This window comes from Pelophylax lessonae (assembly GCF_965119305.1).
Source record: "Pelophylax lessonae genome assembly, chromosome: 11".
In the NCBI taxonomy this organism is placed as follows: domain Eukaryota; kingdom Metazoa; phylum Chordata; class Amphibia; order Anura; family Ranidae; genus Pelophylax; species Pelophylax lessonae.
Window position 1 is genome coordinate 189,183,667 of NC_138778.1, and position 18,006 is coordinate 189,201,672.

Genomic DNA, 18,006 nt, shown 5'->3' on the forward strand with positions numbered 1-18,006 from the left:
GGCTGTTTGTGTAGTCTGAAAATTCTGCTGTGTTCCCATAGGGGTATCCCTTTCATCATCTTTCCTTTTTTCCTGTCTCATTCTATTAGATCTCTCTTGGCGAGCATTCCAAAAATTGGAGGATGTGGAGGATGCAGCTGATGAGTCAGACCAGTTGCCATCCTCTCTATTTTGTTCATTTTGTGGTCTAGACCTGTATGTTTTATTAGTGTTCCTTTCCCATTTATAGGCTCTTCCTGTCCTAAATGCCATTTGGTCACGATTCATTTTTTTGTCTTTTCTTTTAATAATTTCTCCACTAAATTTTTCCACTGCATGTTTAATTTCAAGATTTTTTTCCTTGAAAATGGGTTTATTTTGGAATGCCGCTAGTTGGTTTACAATTTCTACTATTTCTTTGTCTAAAATGAGTGCTTCTGCCTCATAATAGCTTTTTAGAATCTTCATCATTTCAATTGAGCATTGTGTGAGATTATCTTCCCATTTATTTTTTAATTCTGTTGAAACTGAATGAATTGTTGGAAATATTTGTATACGTAACCCAATGGGTATAATTTTGGTGTCTATATATTGTTGGAAATAAGTGGCATGCCAGAAGGAAGTTGTCTTACGTATTAGAAGTTGTCTTAAACGAGTTGTGATTTGCGAGATTTCGGAGTCCTCCTTATTTGAGCCGCGAATTTCAGTCTGTATTTGTAGCATGTAATTGGACCAGAGATTTCCCAGATAGTCAGCCATTTCAGTCACTGTCAAAGAGACAAAAGGACAGACCCAGACACACAAAAGAAAAAAAAAAAAAGGGGGGGAGGTTAGGGGATGTGAAATAGAGGGAGGAGAAAAAGTGTTGTGGGATTCAAACGTTGGATTTTCTCTTTAAATGCTTGCACCCTCCCAGGACTGAATGAACATCTGAGCTTTGCCCCATTTTTGGCAGACTAATACCCTCTTAGACTCTCCAATATGAGATTGAAGAGACTAACTCATTTGTATTTACTGTTTTATATAACTTTTAAGTTAAACAAAAATAATTTTTAAAAGAAAAAAATATCTTTTTTTTTTTTTTTTTTTTTTTTTTCCCCCCCTTATCCTTTCCCCCCCCCCCCTTTGTTTCCATTACTGTGGGTCTGTTTACCGCGTGGTCCATTGTCCTACATATCGGCTGCCAAATTATATATTCTTTTTTTTTTTTTTTTTCTTTTTCTTACAAATCTTAATTATTCACTGCTCCACATGACCAGACCATATAAGCAGATTTGCTAAATGTCATTTCTAAGTAAAACTGTTTTGCTGGTACGTTTATGGATAATCTCTCCTCTTATATGGTTTAAATGCAGGTTTGAATTGATTCAAATAGGGAATAAATAGTTATATTCAGAGATTTTCCATACATGCTATATTGAAGGTTGGGATGTCTTCCTACTTTTTATGCACGTATAATGTTGCCATCTTTGATAGTGTTAATCAGCTTCTATTGGCTTTTATTTGTCCGATTGGTGGATTACGTTATGGCAGATCGTCACTTCCGATCCCGGAACCGGAAGTGATGCTCACTTCCGATATGCGGGAACATCCTCCCGCGGCGTCTACACGTGGACGCTATGGCGGGCGGATGTGGGGGGCGTGAGACCGGGAGGAGGAGGAGACCAGATACAAAGTGGTTAGTATATATACCGGACAGCTTAGTGAGCTCACACTTACAGGCTGCCTAGGCTGAGTGTCATACTCCCCGTGGGTTTTCTGAATTGCTTCAGATGGTAAGTGTTCTAATTATAGACTCAGCTCCTCACTTTTCCTCTTTGTCAGGCTCAGCAATTTACCAACGGTCCATTATCTTTATATATCTTTTCAGATTCGGGGCTGGATCCAATTTGTCTAAAGCATCCAGTGACTCTTTCATACTTAGTTTTTATACTTCCAGCACCACACTAATCCCCAAGTTTCAAAGGGGACTTTCTATTTAACCCGCTCTCACTTAATATTGGTGCACACCTTTGTAGGGGATTCCAATGTCTAACCCCCTCTTTACTTAAATAGATACACGTTTTGCTTGACGCTTACACCACCTAACACATAAATTTTAGAGAATGAGTCCCTGGTAAGTACCTATTCTTACAAATCACTATCACCCTTATTAAAATAATCTAATAAGGAGTAACCATACATACATATAAATTCATTTTTTTCTTCCTGCTGATTTTAGGGGCTTCTGGCTCCCCCTTTCATACAACATGATTTTAAATTAAACAAGTATATTCAACTCTATTCACTGTGACGTCTAAATTGGGGTAAGACAATTTAATGCCTTAGTATGTCATTTTTTTTAGTTTATAATAAAGTGAATATACCTCTTCATATATGCCATTTATCTTCTCTGGTCTCCTCCATGCCTTCTCTATGGATGGACTGTCCCCTGAGCCACTATACTCGGGTGAACTAGCCTATCCTTATCACTGCCCCCCCTGTGGGCTACGTGGTAATTCACACTCCACAGTTTTTTCCCCCCTTCCCCCCCCCCCTCTTTTCGATCATTGTTCTCTCATATTCATCCCTTTTCTCTTTTTCCTCTTTCCTACCCCTTTCTACCCCTTCTGTTCAGTGTGTGGGATTTAGTTTTCTTGTCCTTCTGACAAGCAAAGCATAAAAGAATTTGTTAAACAGAAATGGTTTTTCTCTCCCTCCTTTTTATCTAAAGGAATCTATAATATAGGAACTAATATATTAACCAGCTATATTTATGGAAAATCTATCTTTTGATCTACTTATATAATTGTTAAATAATTAGAGTAAAACTGATGTGTTCAAGGTTAAGATATGAGTATAAGTAACATACAATTGATAGCTGCAAATAACAAACTGAGAATAATAAAAATGTTATAAGATATATGTGTATATTCACAAATCTAATAACTGTTTTATGTACCTTTAGATTATTAAAGATTGAATCTCTGTTTACATACTTTCCTTTGCTGGACCCTGAGGAAGCGCATAATGCGAAACGCGTAGCTCCAGCATTTTCTATCTGTATTTATACTAATCCTGTCACCATGTATTGAATGTTCTATCTATTAGAGTGATATACTTTTTGTTTTTATTATGTATTAATAAAGATTTATGAATTTTTTAAAAAAATAACAGTTGTGTACCGTTGCTATGTTACAAGAACATGTGCATACTTTGACTGTTTGTAGAGGCACATTCAAACCCCCTTTTCTTCTTGTAGGGACGTAGTCTTGACCCTTCCATAGGGATAGGCCTATGCCCTTGCTGGAATTCCCTCCATTTAATCAAACCTGTTTACAGTTCCCAGGAGGGAAGGCAAGGTACGTCCAATTTGGGACCTCAAGGCGCTAAACTGCTTTGCGCGGGTAGAGAAGTTCTGAATGGAGTCCATTAACACGGTAGTGGCGTCCCTACATTAGGGGGATTTTCTCACTTCTATCGATATCAAGGACACCTACCTTCACATCCCAATATGTGCTGGTCATTTGCGCTTCCTCCGCTTTGCCATGTGCGAGGAGCATTATCAGTTTGTGGCATTGCGCCTCCTTTCCTCGGGTTTTCACAAAAGTGTTGGCCCTGGTACTAGCATTGTTGCGTCAGCGGAGGATCGCGGTACTGGGGTACCTGGAAGTTCTTCTTCTGCGAACGGAGTCTCTGATGATGCTCTGATGGACAACTTGGAGATTACTCTGCAAACTCTAAGGGAGTTTAGTTGGATCCTGAAACTTCAGAAGTCTGCTCTGATTCCGTCCACTAGACTGGACTATTTGGGTCTGACTCTGGACTCGGTCTCAGCCAGAGTGTTTCTTCCTCTGGAAAAATCCAGACATTGCAGGAGGCAATCCAGATTCTGTTATCCAGCAGACGGTCATCCCTCTGGGCTTGCATGAGGGTGCTGGGCCTGATGGTGTCTACCTTCGAGGCGGTCCTATTTGCACAGTTCCACATGAGATTTCTGCAAAGCGAGATCCTGGTGAAATGGGACAAGTGTCCTCAGTCTCTAGACAATCTGATCCTGTTGAGCCAGGGTACGAGAGGGTCCCTGATCTGGTGGCTTCGTTCTCCGATACTTCAACAAGGAAAATCCTTTCTCCCCCTGTACTGGACGTTTGTCACCACGGATGCCAGCTTGTCCGGGGGGGGGGGGGGGGGGGGAGGTGTCCTCGGCACAGAATGTGCTCAGGGGGTCTGGATTCTTCCAGAGTCCAGACTGCCGATCAATGTACTGGAACTCCGCGCGATCAGACTTTGTCTGGATCATTGGACAATTCGTCTTCAGGGGTGTCCAGTACGCATTCAATCAGACAATGCCACGGCCATGGCCTGTGTCGATCACCAAGGGGGGCACAAGAAGTGCCCTGGCGGCTCGGGAGGTAGCCGGTATTCTAAGGTGGGCAGAATGATTCATTCCAGCCCTCTCTACTGTAAACATTACAGGGGTGGAAAATTGGCAAGCGGATTATCTCAGTCGACAGGCGTTGGATGAATAATTGCTTCATCCGGAGACGTTTCATCAGCTTTAACGTTCGCCCATTGGTCATACATTCCTTGGTGCATACCTTTATCCAGGGAGTTTGACACTTGGCTCCTCCAGTGCGGTCTCCATTCCCGCAGTGGGATCTCAATTTGGAGCTCTCTGTTCTTCAGAAACCTCCCTTCGAAAGTCTTTGGGAGGTTCCCCTGCTTACGTTGTCCCAGAAGGTGGCCTTTTTGGTCGCTATTACCTCTGTGTGCAGGGTGTCGGAGCTGGCTGCATTGTCTTGTCGTTCACCTTACCTGGTGGTTCAGAGATAAGGTGGTTCTTCGTTCCTGTCCATCGTTCCTTTCAAAGGTCGTTTCTGATTTCTATTTGAATGAAGACATTGTGTTGCCTTCCCTATGTCCCAGGCCTAAACATCTTAAGGAAATTGCCTTGCATTCCTGGATGTGGTTCTGGCAATTAGGGTGTACCTGGCAGCTACGGAGTCTTTTCGGGAGTCAGACTCACAATTTGTACTCACGGATGGACCTCGAGAAGGGTTGGCTGCTTCTGCTGCGACCATTTCCAGATGGAGCAGACAGTGATTCAGGCCTATTCAATTAAGAGTCGGGTTCCTCCTTTCCCTGTTAAGGCGCACTCTACTCTGGCACTTGGTGCCTCCTGGGCCTTCCGTCATCAGGCTTCAGTGCTGCAGGTTTTCAAGGCTGCCACCTAGTCGTCTGTGCACACTTTCACAAAGTTTTATAATGTTGATGTATTTGCATCTGCAGGTGCTTCTTTTGGCCGCAAGGTTTTTTCAGGCTGCTGTTTAGAGGACCTGATCCTCCTTTGAGGGTGTATTGTTTTTTTCAGATGAGCTGCAGTTGTTTACAGTTGAGCTCCATGTTACCTGGTTGGCTACGGTTTAGCCTTGGGAATTTTTTCTTTTTCCCACCCCTCATGTTTGACACTGCTTTGGGATGTCCCAATGGTCAAGAAGATGAGGAGCTTTGTCCATCATTGAACGAAAGAGAAAATGGGATTTTTTACTTACCGTAAAATCCATTTCTCTGTTGTTCATTGAAGGACAGAGCCCCCAACCCTCTGGGGGAGTTGGCTTTCTTCTGACACTGTTTGTAACAAAACTGAGTGCCTATAGCTGAGAGTTGGAGTATACCCCCTGGGACTGCCCCATAGGCATAGTCAAGCTTTTTCCTGCCTAGTGTCCTACTCCTGTAAGGGGCAGTATAAGCCGATGTTCAAGAAGATAAAGAGCTGTGTCCTTCAATGAACATCAGAGAAATGGATTTTACGGTGGGTCCCCATTATTTCCTGATCTGCTGCGCTCAGATTATGATAAAGTAAATTTTTGCACAAACATACGTAGAAGTTTCATATAATAAAATATTTTAAGTGTTTTTTTTTTTTTTTTTATAATTTTTATTGGACCAATGTATGTAGCTTTCACCCTGTGAAAGCTAGAAATCACTGAATTAGGCATCACTACTACAGTGATTGCTGCTAGGTTCTTGCTCCCATGCTGAGTGGCTGCTCTGCTGCTTACTGTACACAGGAGGTCACTTGCTTGGCACAGGCATTGTTCACAGAACACTTTGTTTTTCTGCAGTATATTTATTAAGACATAACCGTTTCTTCAGTAATCGGTCACAAAATGCAAGCAATTGTGCTTTGCAACCGGTTCGTTGTTTCAAACGTTGCGACTGCAATTATAAATGTCCCCCCCCCCCCCCCCCTGTGATTGTGTTCAATAGCTCCCATTCCCTCCAGGTGCAGGGCATGGCAATAGGGACACATGTGCCTCATAATACACGAGCCTGCACCCTGGAGGGGTAAGTCGTCTGTAGTTCCTCAGTGCTGCACTTAGAATCCTTTTCTTCTTCTTTTTTTTTCTATACAATTCCTGCCGGTTTCTTTTTCTTTTCTTTGCAGACTGCTTCCAGTTTTATTTTGTTGTTCAACAGGGTCGCTTTATGACTGTCTACTGTCTAAAGTGCATAGGTTTGATTTCTTGAGGACCGGGAAAGGGAAGAGTGACCTGTAAGAATACATTAACTTTCAGAGAGTGGTGTGTGGAATTTTCAGCGCAGAGCTCCCAGCATGGAGAACATTTTCCTGCTCGCACACATCATAACCCATCAAATGAAAATGTGCCCTAACGTTCAACATAGTAGATGCTCATGGGTAGAATTATTTACTGGAGTCTTGTGTTTCTTTGTTACTATCTTCAGACATAAACTGCAGCCAGTAGGAGAGGTTCTAGCTATTTCTATAAGACGTCACATTAGGGCTGGACAGAGTCCAAGAACAATGCAGCCAATGTTCCTAAAATGTGCAGCTGGCATATGACTTTTCTGAGCGCTCTCTGTTGTTACTGGAAATACATACTGGACTAGAGGATCCTGACTTCCATGATAGTTTCTTTGCTGTCTTGGTATAAGTGATTATTAATGTGTCCATGTTTGATTTAGGCCTTTTATTAAATGCATATTTTTTTTTTTATTTCCTACTGCAGTTCAACAAGAAAGACTATACGGGGAGCCACCAGAACACCTCGCAGACGACGCTCTAAATCGCCAGTCCTCCACCCCCCAAAGTTTACACACTGCAGCGCAAAGACATCTTGCAGCACTCAGCTAAAGCACAAGACCCTCTGCGACGCTTCAGATGGAGGCTCCTCAATCAGTCGTTCAGCCACCAGCGATCCACCAAGCACTACTCTTAATGTCAATGGCTACAGGAGATTTGGCCTTGAGCCTTCTGAGTTATCTCCATCAGAGACCTCCTCCCAGCAACCCAGTTCTCTGGATCCTGGGACAAGCTCCAAGGCCGGTATCCCTTCAGATTTCCACTCTGTGTCGAAGCTCTGCACCGCCACAAAATGTACTTGCAAGGGTAGGGATTGCCAATGTGACAACTGGCAAAACATGGAAGTCTATTCCTTCTCGGGCTTACGAGACATGCTAACGGAGTGCGAGAAGACCGTGAAAGAGGACTGCTCTCAGCCTTTACAAAACAGAACTCATGCTAGCGGCTCCAATGCCTCTGGTTCCCCTCGCTCCTGCTCAGAGCAAGCCCGAGCCTCGGTCGATGATGTCACCATCGAAGACCTGGCTGGGTACATGGAATACTACTTGTATATTCCAAAGAAAATGTCCCACATGGCAGAAATGATGTACACCTGAGCATTCAGCATCATCAGGGAGGTGACAATGAAGCGCATGTTGCCAAGTGAAATCTTTGGGCCTTCAATCATTTGGTGTTATTAAATCTGTCATCTGCATTCTGAAAAGTTTGTCTAGAAATTTCAAGAGTGTCTGGCTTCAAAAAGGACTACCAGTGTTTTTTTTTCTCATTTGAAGGGGTTCCCACTGTTGATGAAAAATGGAGTAGAGTGTTTCCTTTGCTTACTAAACCCCATGGCAGGTAGCCAGAGAGCTGTGACACTACCAGAAATTGAGAAAATTCAGGGGATGCCTACATCCCCATCTCTAACAGAACTCCCTTAAAAGTATCGGCAACCATGACCCTGGATATGCAGAGCTTCGCTTCAGTCTGTAGTAAAGCTTAGTGTACAGCAAGCTTCAGGCAGCTTTGGTAAAGCTTTGAAAAGCAACTCTCCAATATATTACCCATTTGTGGATAAAATTTTAAACGTTGAGACTAAGTAAATAGATACTTAACATGTCAAACCGTAACACTTCCCAAACACAGTCGTCAAACTTTGGTACCCAAAATTATCTGTGGGTGATCCTTTAAGGGATAAGTTCACCTTTGGACCATGTAACATGTTTCAGCTCCTGCATCCACTCTCCCCCCCTCCCTGTGACAGCGGGCAGAGGATCTTCTCCCCGCACCCGCGGTCAGAATTTAAAAACCACGCAGCCACGTCATTCATTCACAGAGCTTTGTGAATGAATGAACTTAATCTATGGCCGGCCTCTGTGGCTGATAGCTTGTAGCTCTCAAACTGGATAGTTCATGAATTCTTCCTGGCAGTAAAAAAATAATCAATGAACATTTTGTTTTTACCTGCAAAGATGTGCATTTATTTATTTTGTAAACTCTGAATTTAGCCTTTAAAAGCCCTTACAGGCCATGATATTAGAGTTAACAGTGAATGGCCTCACCCTTGCATGCACTATGATAGTATAATGTGTAGTGCAATTGCCATTTTTATATGTAGCCACACCGATTGCATACATTTATTTATGTGTGTACAGGGTGCACTTTATTTATTTATTTTTTTTGTATGTCACTCATTTTCAAATCCCCCCCCCCCCCCCCAACATAACTTTAATTGTTGTCACATGGGAAACCAATAGCCCCCTCTATGATAGCATTTTTGCAGGAACCAATTCTCTTTATTGAGATATTACAGGTCAGGTTTCCCTCTGCACTCCACTGTAGCTAATACAGTACATATTATGCGCTGTTAGCTGCCTCCCCGGCCAGTACTGCTTGGGAATGACTTCTCTGTACCAGGAAGTGATGTAATAAATGTTTCTTCCACCAGAGGGAGGATCAGTGAACAGATGTTCATTGAGTTCCCTCTGCCCTAAAAAAATAATCTGCTATGCCAGACTCTGCCCTGCAGATGGGACAGCAGAGCATGGGCTACATGGGAGGTTTCCATACCCATGGCTGTGGACCTAACCGGGTGTCTTTTACCTAATTCACTTTGGGGAGGTTGCTAGCAGGCATTAAACTTTAAGCTTGCATCCCCAATAAGTTCTGTGTTTTAAATGCCCTCATACTAAAGCTGAAAGTTGCATTCAAGTCTTCAACAAAGCTGTTGGAATCTTTTGTAAATCCTTTATAAAAGCTTGCTGTACACACTGTTCTACAAGCTGAAGCTTGTACCGCTGAGTGCTGCATAAACGCAAATGTTTCACTGCGCTGTGATTGGTGAGAATAGTATTGGCAGATGACGTAGGTGCAGTGCCACTTGCAGCAGCTTTTCTAATGTTTCTGATTTTTTTCCTGCAAAGAGCAGTTGGCTGCTGGTAATGCACAGGACTCCTAATTATAAGGTAGTCCTCATTTCTACAGATGAAGTAAGGCATTAACTACTTGTTAAAAAAAAAAAAAAAAGTAAGGCGTTAACTTGTTTCCGGTGTGTTGAGTATCTAAAATAATGTTAAGCTGACCTCCAGATACAAATTAATGCTGCTCTGTATTCATTAATACAATGTTATGTATGATTATTGCAAACAAGTATACCAAATGTATGTACCTTTCTTGGCTTGGGATCTGCCACTGTACAGCAGAGCTCAGACAAAGAGGGTAAAGCAATACAAGGGGCTAATCAATTGTCCTGCAGTGCTTATTTTCTCACAAGAAGAGAGCAGAGAAACAAAATGATCAGTCTGCTACTTCTCCTTTGCTGTCCAATCCCACGCTGGGGTAGGAGCAAGACACTTAAGTGTGAAGTGCAGCAGAAATAAAAAATCTGGTTTTCTGCCCTGCCAGCCAGGACAGTGCTGTGTAAATCTCAGGACTGGATGGACAGAAATACAAATCCTTTGGCTGGTAAAACAACGCCTCATACATGCATTTCATCGGTTTGCCTGGAGTTCAGCTTTAAATTAGCACTGCGGTGTTGGGACTCCATGCAGCTCTATGAAGTAGTGCTAGGATTTATACAATCGCAGCAGAATCAATGGGGAAAGTGACAGCACAGCTTTAAAAAGAGGTCTACAATATTGTACCCCGCTGTGCGATTTCTAATCCTGTCACCAGAATAAATACTGTGTTTGAGGATAATAAACCGCTCTGAATATTGCATTTGATCTACAAATAGATGAAACCATTACAAGGCATATATAGTACTTCTGCAGGGTACCATTACATGGCATAGATAGTACTTCTGCAGGGTACCATTACCAGGCATAGATAGTACTTCTGCAGGGTACCATTACATGGCATAGATAGTACTTCTGCAGGGTACCATTACCAGGCATAGATAGTACTTCTGCAGGGTACCATTACATGGCATAGATAGTACTTCTGCAGGGTACCATTACATGGCATAGATAGTACTTCTGCAGGGTACCATTACAAGGCATAGATAGTACTTGTGCAGGGCATATGATTAGAGCGAATAGGATGGTGCGTGTACACGCTAGGTTAGTCCTCTGCCATAGAAAGGATGGGGGATAAGAACAGATTTTTATCCTCAGTTCATCTCATTGTCTTCTGTTCTGGTTAAGTAAAATTGGGTTTGTGGAAAGCACTAAAATATACTTTTTTGATTTTTGTGGTTGGTTTACTGCTGATAAAGATTCCTACATTTCAAAGCATTATAATATGTTTTTCTTTTAATGTTAAAGTATATCTTTGGCCCAAATGTTTGCTTTTCTAGTTTTGAAAGGTTTGAACCCTTTAACAGGTTGTCTGTACCCCATTGGAGAAATTTCCCCTTTTACATCCTGTCCTGGTGACCTGAAATCGGAAATAAGAAATCTTTCTAAAGTGAGATAATCTTCCCTTAGAGATGGCACTGGAACATATGCCGCGCCTCCCCCTCTTTTGGAATATTTCCTCTCTATTCCTGATTTGTTATTAGCTTTAAAGGAGAAGTATGGGGTTTGTTTTTTTCAGAATCATACTTACCTAGTATAACTTTTGTTGATCGATTTCTTTTTGATTTACCTTCAACTATGTAGTGCGAGGGCCTGCCTGATTGCGTTTTTAGGGTTGACCTCATATTATATGGTTTTGGTAAATCTAAAGGAAATTGTATAGTGTGTATCCAGCTTTACACTGCGCACAAGCAATCAAACACTGCGGATCGCTCAGTTCTCATAGCTCCCTGAGCAGAGAGCTGGTGACTGATGAAAACAGCTCACAGGAGTGCAGAACAAACTACACGTCTGTGATCCACAGGAGAAGTACAGCCAACCGAGCTTTGGCTGTACTTTAACATTTTGGATTTCCCCTCACTTTGTCTCGGTGACAGCAGTCATCCGGAAAAATAGAGGGTGAATCCCCCATTGTGGACACACAGAGCAGTAAACACCTAATAGGGATTCTATTCCTTCAACTTTGCATCCTAAATTAGGGGGAAAAAGACCCTGTAACCAGAATGCTTTTTATATATATTAATATAAAAATTCTTCTTTCTTTTCTCACACTTTGGGTTATAATTTCATTTACAGCCTAGGAAAAGGGGAGGGAGGGGGAATTAGAAGAATCCACAACTGACAGTGGCTCAGCAGACATAAACAGCCCCTTCCAGTCTTCTGATTTCCCCGCCTAGTGTTCTCCCACTTGTAAATAATATCTTTAAGGGTCCATTCACACTAGCGCGACTTGTCAGGCGACCAAGTCACCTGACAAGTCGCGGTCGGTCGCTCACCATTGATTAGCACAGGACCCATTCTTATAGGAGCGTCACAAGTCGCTCCGACTTAGAAAAAGGGTCCTGTACTACTTTGGGGCGACCTTGAGGCGACTTGCATTGAGTTCAATTATATGAAGTCAGTGCAAGTCGTGTCAAAGTCGCCCCTGGAAGTCGGATCGCGCCAGTCTGAATGGGCTCTAAGAGGAAAACATTATTAAAATAACATGAAAACGGTTATCTTTCTGGTGACAGGGTCTCTTTATAGTGAGTAATTGGGTAGGGTGGGGTATGGTGTATCACCAAAAATCATTTGTGGTATAACCAGACCAAATATGTATATAGCAACTATTGAACACCTCTGATATGGAACTTAGTTATCCTACTGGTTACCACAAATCATAAAGAGATCAATATACATAAAAACAGTCACATTCTATTACAAATTTACAAAAAAAACAAACTTTAGAATGGTTTATATTAAAACTTTACTAAACATTCTAATGTTTTTTTTTTTAATTTTATTTAGTAAATTTGTAATAAAATCGCGTGTGTGTGTGTGTGTGTGTGTATATATATATATATATATATATATATATATATATATATATATATATAATCTCTATCTATCTATCTATCTATCTTTATGATTTGTGGTAACCAGTAGTATAAATGAAAGTCCCATATCAGAGATGTTCAATACTTACTATAGGGTCTTTTTATAGTGGATCAGTGACCAAAGCTTAGATTAGAATCCCTGCCAGGTTTTTTTATTGCAGTCTGTATTCTAATGGGGAGATTGGACTTCTCTACAGTATTTGTCCTGGTGACTTCTTTGATGGCCAATATTCCAGGCAGGACAACTTTCTAAAGGTAGCCTTCCACAGCTTTGATTTCAGAGGATTCCTGCTGATCACCGGGTGACCCATCGACACCACTAGGCTCAACAAACTTTAAATATTGACCGGTGACCGATATAAAATTGTATTCCATGCAGTCACTGTTCAGGTATTCAGACAGCCACGGGTGCAGACTCCTCCATCCAGTCGTTTTGCATTGATGGAGAAATCTAAGCCTGTATTGCTCGCTTTAAGTCCACCGTAAATATTACAGATTCATTGTGCAGTCTTATTTTAAGTCGGCCATACATGGGTTGAATTCCGAAATAATTTTCTTTTGCAAATCATAACTAAGAATTGGTTCAAATTTTGTGGCATTAGTGGCTGCAGCAACGGCTGATTTTCACGCAGACATCGAATTTGAATGATCAGGAATGTTGGAATTTTTTTGGAAAAACAAGCAAATTTATAATCAATAATGGGACAATCATGCGAGAAATATGATGAAAAAAGAAATGCGCATGAGCTGTGACCTCAAAAGAAAAGATTCCCGGTCACAAAAATTCTTTGCTGTAGCAACATGAGGTGAAATTGAAGGCTTGGTCAAATTTGGAAATCAATGGTGGCATCATCGGATCATAAAAAAACGCACAAAAAATCTGATTTTATAAAGAAAATTATTTTGGAATTCGACCCATGCATGGCCAGCTTACGATCTGCCAACACCTGTGTACTGAAAGGACCTGCCTGATTGGATACTGAGTATATGGACTGCTTCGGTACAGCCTAGTTTTGATCAATGTAAAGTAGATTGTAGCATGTATGGCCAGCTTGGGGGGGGGGGTGCACTCAATTCCTGTTGTCTCTGGGTAAGGAAAGGAGAGGAAATCTCCAGAGCCGGTTACAGACAAATGACATTGGAGCTAGTTCCTATTCCATTCAGAACTAAAAATACATTTGGGCTGTAGATTAATTTGCAAAAAAAATAGTTGTTAATTTGCCGCAGAAGTTGAATGCCCCTTTAAGTGAAATCAGTCTTACTAATTGTGTTCAGGGCTATCTGCATACATTACATTGACTCCAATAAGCCTCTGTCTAAATTCTGGATTGTCATTCGTAATACTGTACGTTACCTGTGTTATCATTGTCCATCCTGTCCCCAGAATCGCAGGTCAGATACCGAACTGCTCATGAAGACGCATGCAGCAGGGTGGTGGATCGCTGTACGGTATTGGTCATTTCCAGCCCTGAAATGTACGATCCCAAAATGGGAGGGGACAAAACGGATCTATTTTTAAAACGCTTTTGTCCATCCGCTATTTTTGAAGTGGCTTTCTGGGAAAATACTTCTGTTCTTGCAGTGTTACATCAATGTTGGTCATGTTGGATCTGTGTGTTAAAAAATAGAAGAATTAGATTCTGGATTGTTAACTGAGAGAATGACTTACAAGAAATCTAGATGTTTCCCCGTTGCAGTGGTCTCTTCCAGACAGCGTGTATTGGGATATGCTGGAACACAGTCGTTTTCTGTAAGCCAAATAAAACATGCCGTACAACAAGTCATTTCAATGTTTGATCTGTCTTTGCTTAGGGAATGTTCTGCTCTGGGATCAGGGGGTGAATCGTTTAGAATAATTGTGAAATGTAGCGTCTGATTGCTGACCAATGGAGCAAAGTGACCGAGCCCCTAGATGCTGTCAATGCACTCCCTCTGTACCAGTGCTTCCTCCTCATCTGACAACACTACCCAGGTGCTTGCACATGACCTTTTCCCCGTAACAGTGTTCAGGCCTAGCAGCCAATGGCCAGGCCTAAACACCGTCACATGACTGAGGAAGTGATGTCACTGCTGATTTCAGAGCTGAAGGAAGGTGCAGTGAAGGACTACTGGCATTGTATGTATAGAGGGGGTCATGGAGTGCCCGGCCCAAATAGAATTTAATAGATCATTTGCCCTCTAAAATATCCTGTGATTAATCATGAAGAACAGCCAATTTCTAACTGATCAGGCCCTATGGTGTAACATACACCGTTGATTAGTAACAGTGAGAAATCATACAAAGCTTTGTACAATCACATGATTAGGATGACTCACCGTCACTTTAACCATGCAGGGATAATGTATTATAACCAATACACAATGCCTATGCCATACTGAGAGAAGTATGTGCCGGAGAGGAGTGCTGATGGTATGAGAGTGAGGGGTGCGTGCCAGAGAGGAGTGCTGATGGTATGAGAGTGAGGGGTGCGTGCCGGAGAGGAGTGCTGATGGTATGAGAGTGAGATGTGCGTGCCGGAGAGGAGTGCTGATGGTATGAGAGCGAGGGGTACGTGCCAGAGAGGAGTGCTGATTGTATGAGAGTGAGGGTTGCGTGCCAGAGTGGAGTGCTGATGGTATGAGAGTGAGGGTGCATGCCGGAGAGGAGTGCTTATGATAGGAGAGCGAGGGGTGCGCGCCAGAGAGGAATGCTGATGTGGTAAGAGTGAGGGGTGCATGCCGGAGACTAGTGCTGATGGTATGAGAGTGAGGCGTGTGTGCCGGAGAGGAGTGCTGATGGTATGAGAGTGAGATGTGCGTGCCGGAGAGGAGTGCTGATGGTATGAGAGCAAGGGGTGCATGCCGGAGAGGACTGCTGATGGTGTGAGAGTGAGGAGTATGTGCCGGAGAGGAGTGTGATGATGGTATGAGAGTGAGGGGTGTGTGCCGGAGAGGAGTGCTGATGATGATGGAGTGAGGGGGTGTGTGCTGGAGAGGAGTGATGAGATGGTATGAGAGTGAGGGGTGCGTGCCAGGGAGGAGTGCTGATAGTGTATGAGAGAGGAGTATGCGCCGGAGAAGCATGCAGAGAGTGACGTTCTACACTATGTTCAGGAGATTGGAGGGGGGGACAGCAGACATGTGCTGGAGGGTATATACAGTAATACCTTGGTTTGCGAGCATAATTCGTTCTGGAAACGTGCCTGTAATCAAAAGCACTCTTATATCAAAGCGAATTTATGCCTAAAAAATAATGGAAACTCAGATGATTCGTTCCACAACCATTTATTAATATAAAAATTATTACTAATATACAGTAGAGTATAAAGTGTATGTTGTATACAGTACATGGCTAGAGGTCTGAGGGCAATACGAGCAGTAGAAGGATCACAGTTTTAACATAACAAAAAGTGGAACTACTCTCACAGTGTTAAAAACAATATCCCGCGCTATGGAGTCTGGTGCTCATCCATGTAAAGCCACTGGTGTATACAATAAAGCCGTTGGTGTATATATTACTGTATGTGGCCAGAGGTCGGGGGGGGGGGGGTGTCTGGTGGCTCCCAGTGCTTCCTGGAGAACTAGAGAACTGTTGACACTTCCGGGTGCTCCAAGTACGATTTATGTCTGCCCCACCCAGCTGGGTGTGTCTGAGTATTCTAGGAGGTGCTGACCGCCATCAGCGCCCCTGGACCGCTGGCCACATACAGTGCTGTATACACCAGTGGCTTTACATGGATGAGCACCAGACTCCTTAACCCGGGATATACACTGCTCAAAAAAAATTAAAGGAACACTTTGAAAACACATCAGATCGCAATGGGGAGAAAAATCTCATGCTGGATATCTATACTGATATGGACTGGGTAATGTGTTAGAAATATAAAACAAAAATAGTGCAGCGCTAACAGATATGGTAATTACCCATACAGTGTATATAGTGAGTAGAATAAATACACATAAACAGAATATTAAGGAATTGGTGTGACCAAAACAGTGTATATAATAAATTGAAATGAGTAAACATAAATCAAAAAGTCCATAAGTGATCCAGTAAAAATGCACAAGTCCCAGAAAGGTGATGTCAGAGTGGGAGGCTTGAATCCCAAGGTAAGGTAGGAATACACCCGTGAAAATACAATCAAAGTGGCAGCTTACCAGAAGCTGAGGCCTCCAATTTAATGGAACGGCCACACACGCTTAGATGTTCAACCAAAGTGTATCACATCAATCAGGGATCAGGAAGCCAAGTATGCTCTGCTGCACCATAAAAGACTTGGGACTCCACAGATGTTATCATATACATATGAAGGAAAATAAGAGGCACATAGTACCAATATTTGGTACACTATGTGGGGGAGTGTCACACATTCACCCCACATATTTATATTTGTAATCCTTATATGTCAATTCTATATTGGATTTAGTACACTCATTTTGCCACTAGATGGAGCTCTTTTAAATTTCTAATATCAGGTGGATCATTGCTTTTTAATAAGGATTGACCATATATAATTTTTATTTTATTTTAAGAGATGTGCACATAACTATATGCATGTCTATTATATTAGGTATTTCTCTCGTTTTACTATTTGTGCGGATTCCTGATGCATTTGCACTTTCTATTAGGCTTACATTGCGCATTGAGATAACATTAAGGTTCTTCTTTCCCTTATATCGTCATGTGAATGTGTGACACTTCCGCCCTCACCTCACTTGATTGGTTCTTGGCGCGGATGCGTCACCGCCTCTGGGGGATTTATTGGTGTGATAGCAGCGTCCGGTAACGACGGCACGTATGACGAAACTGGTCGGGCGGTACTGGATGCACAGCTGTCACGCCCCCTAGACGCCGGCTTTTTGCTCTACACACGCGGGACGCCGCGGTCTGTTTGATCTTCTGATGTGCCTGTTCCAAGTCGGCTCATTGTAAGTGCAATGTGTAAATAAACGTCCTATATGTTTTTAATGGGATTACGCTATGTGCCTCTTATTTTCCTTCATATGTATATGATAACATCTGTGGAGTCCCAAGTCTTTTATGGTGCAGTAGAGCATACTTGGCTTCCTGATCCCTGATTGATGTGATACACTTGGTTTGACATCTAAGCGTGTGTGGCTGTTCCATTAAATTGGAGGCCTCAGCTTCTGGTAAGCTGCCACTTTTTGATTGTATTTTCACAAGTGTATTCCTACCTTATCTTGGGATTCAAGCCTCCCACTCTGACATCACCTTTCTGGGGCTTGTGCATTTTTACTGGATCACTTATGGACTTTTTGATTTATGTTTACTCATTTCAATTTATTATATACACTGTTTTGGTCACACCAATTCCTTAATATTTTATTTATGTGTATTTATTCTACTCATTATATACACTGTATGGGTAATTACCATATCTGTTTGCGCTGCACTATTTTTGTTTTATATTTTGTTGATTTACTATTGATCAAGTGTTTTCAGCTGCTTTCACCAACATAATTTAGCACATTTATTCATATTTTGGTTTTCAGTTTAGCGCAGGATCTTTTTGTGATTTGTAATGTGTTAGAAATGTAAGGATGCCACATTGTTTGATGGAAATTAAAA

The 18,006-nt window shown here is 42.1% G+C and overlaps 1 protein-coding gene and 1 long non-coding RNA gene across 2 annotated transcripts in view; one reads left to right on the forward strand and one right to left on the reverse strand.

Moving 5' to 3' along the window:
* The window catches only part of OSER1 (oxidative stress responsive serine rich 1), a 44,354-nt gene extending 36,421 nt beyond the window's left edge, over positions 1-7,933 (forward strand). Inside the window, exon 4 of the mRNA XM_082272007.1 lies at positions 6,993-7,933. Within this exon, the coding sequence (XP_082128133.1) occupies positions 6,993-7,662 (670 nt within the window). The 3' untranslated portion in view covers positions 7,663-7,933. The remainder of the gene's footprint in view (positions 1-6,992) is intronic.
* On the reverse strand, positions 7,817-8,377 carry LOC309566737. The gene is made up of 2 exons (XR_014225892.1): positions 8,006-8,377; positions 7,817-7,954 (listed from the first exon to the last, which is right to left on the reverse strand). It is a non-coding gene; the product is annotated as an uncharacterized lncRNA (long non-coding RNA).
* Positions 8,378-18,006: the final 9,629 nt, after the last annotated feature.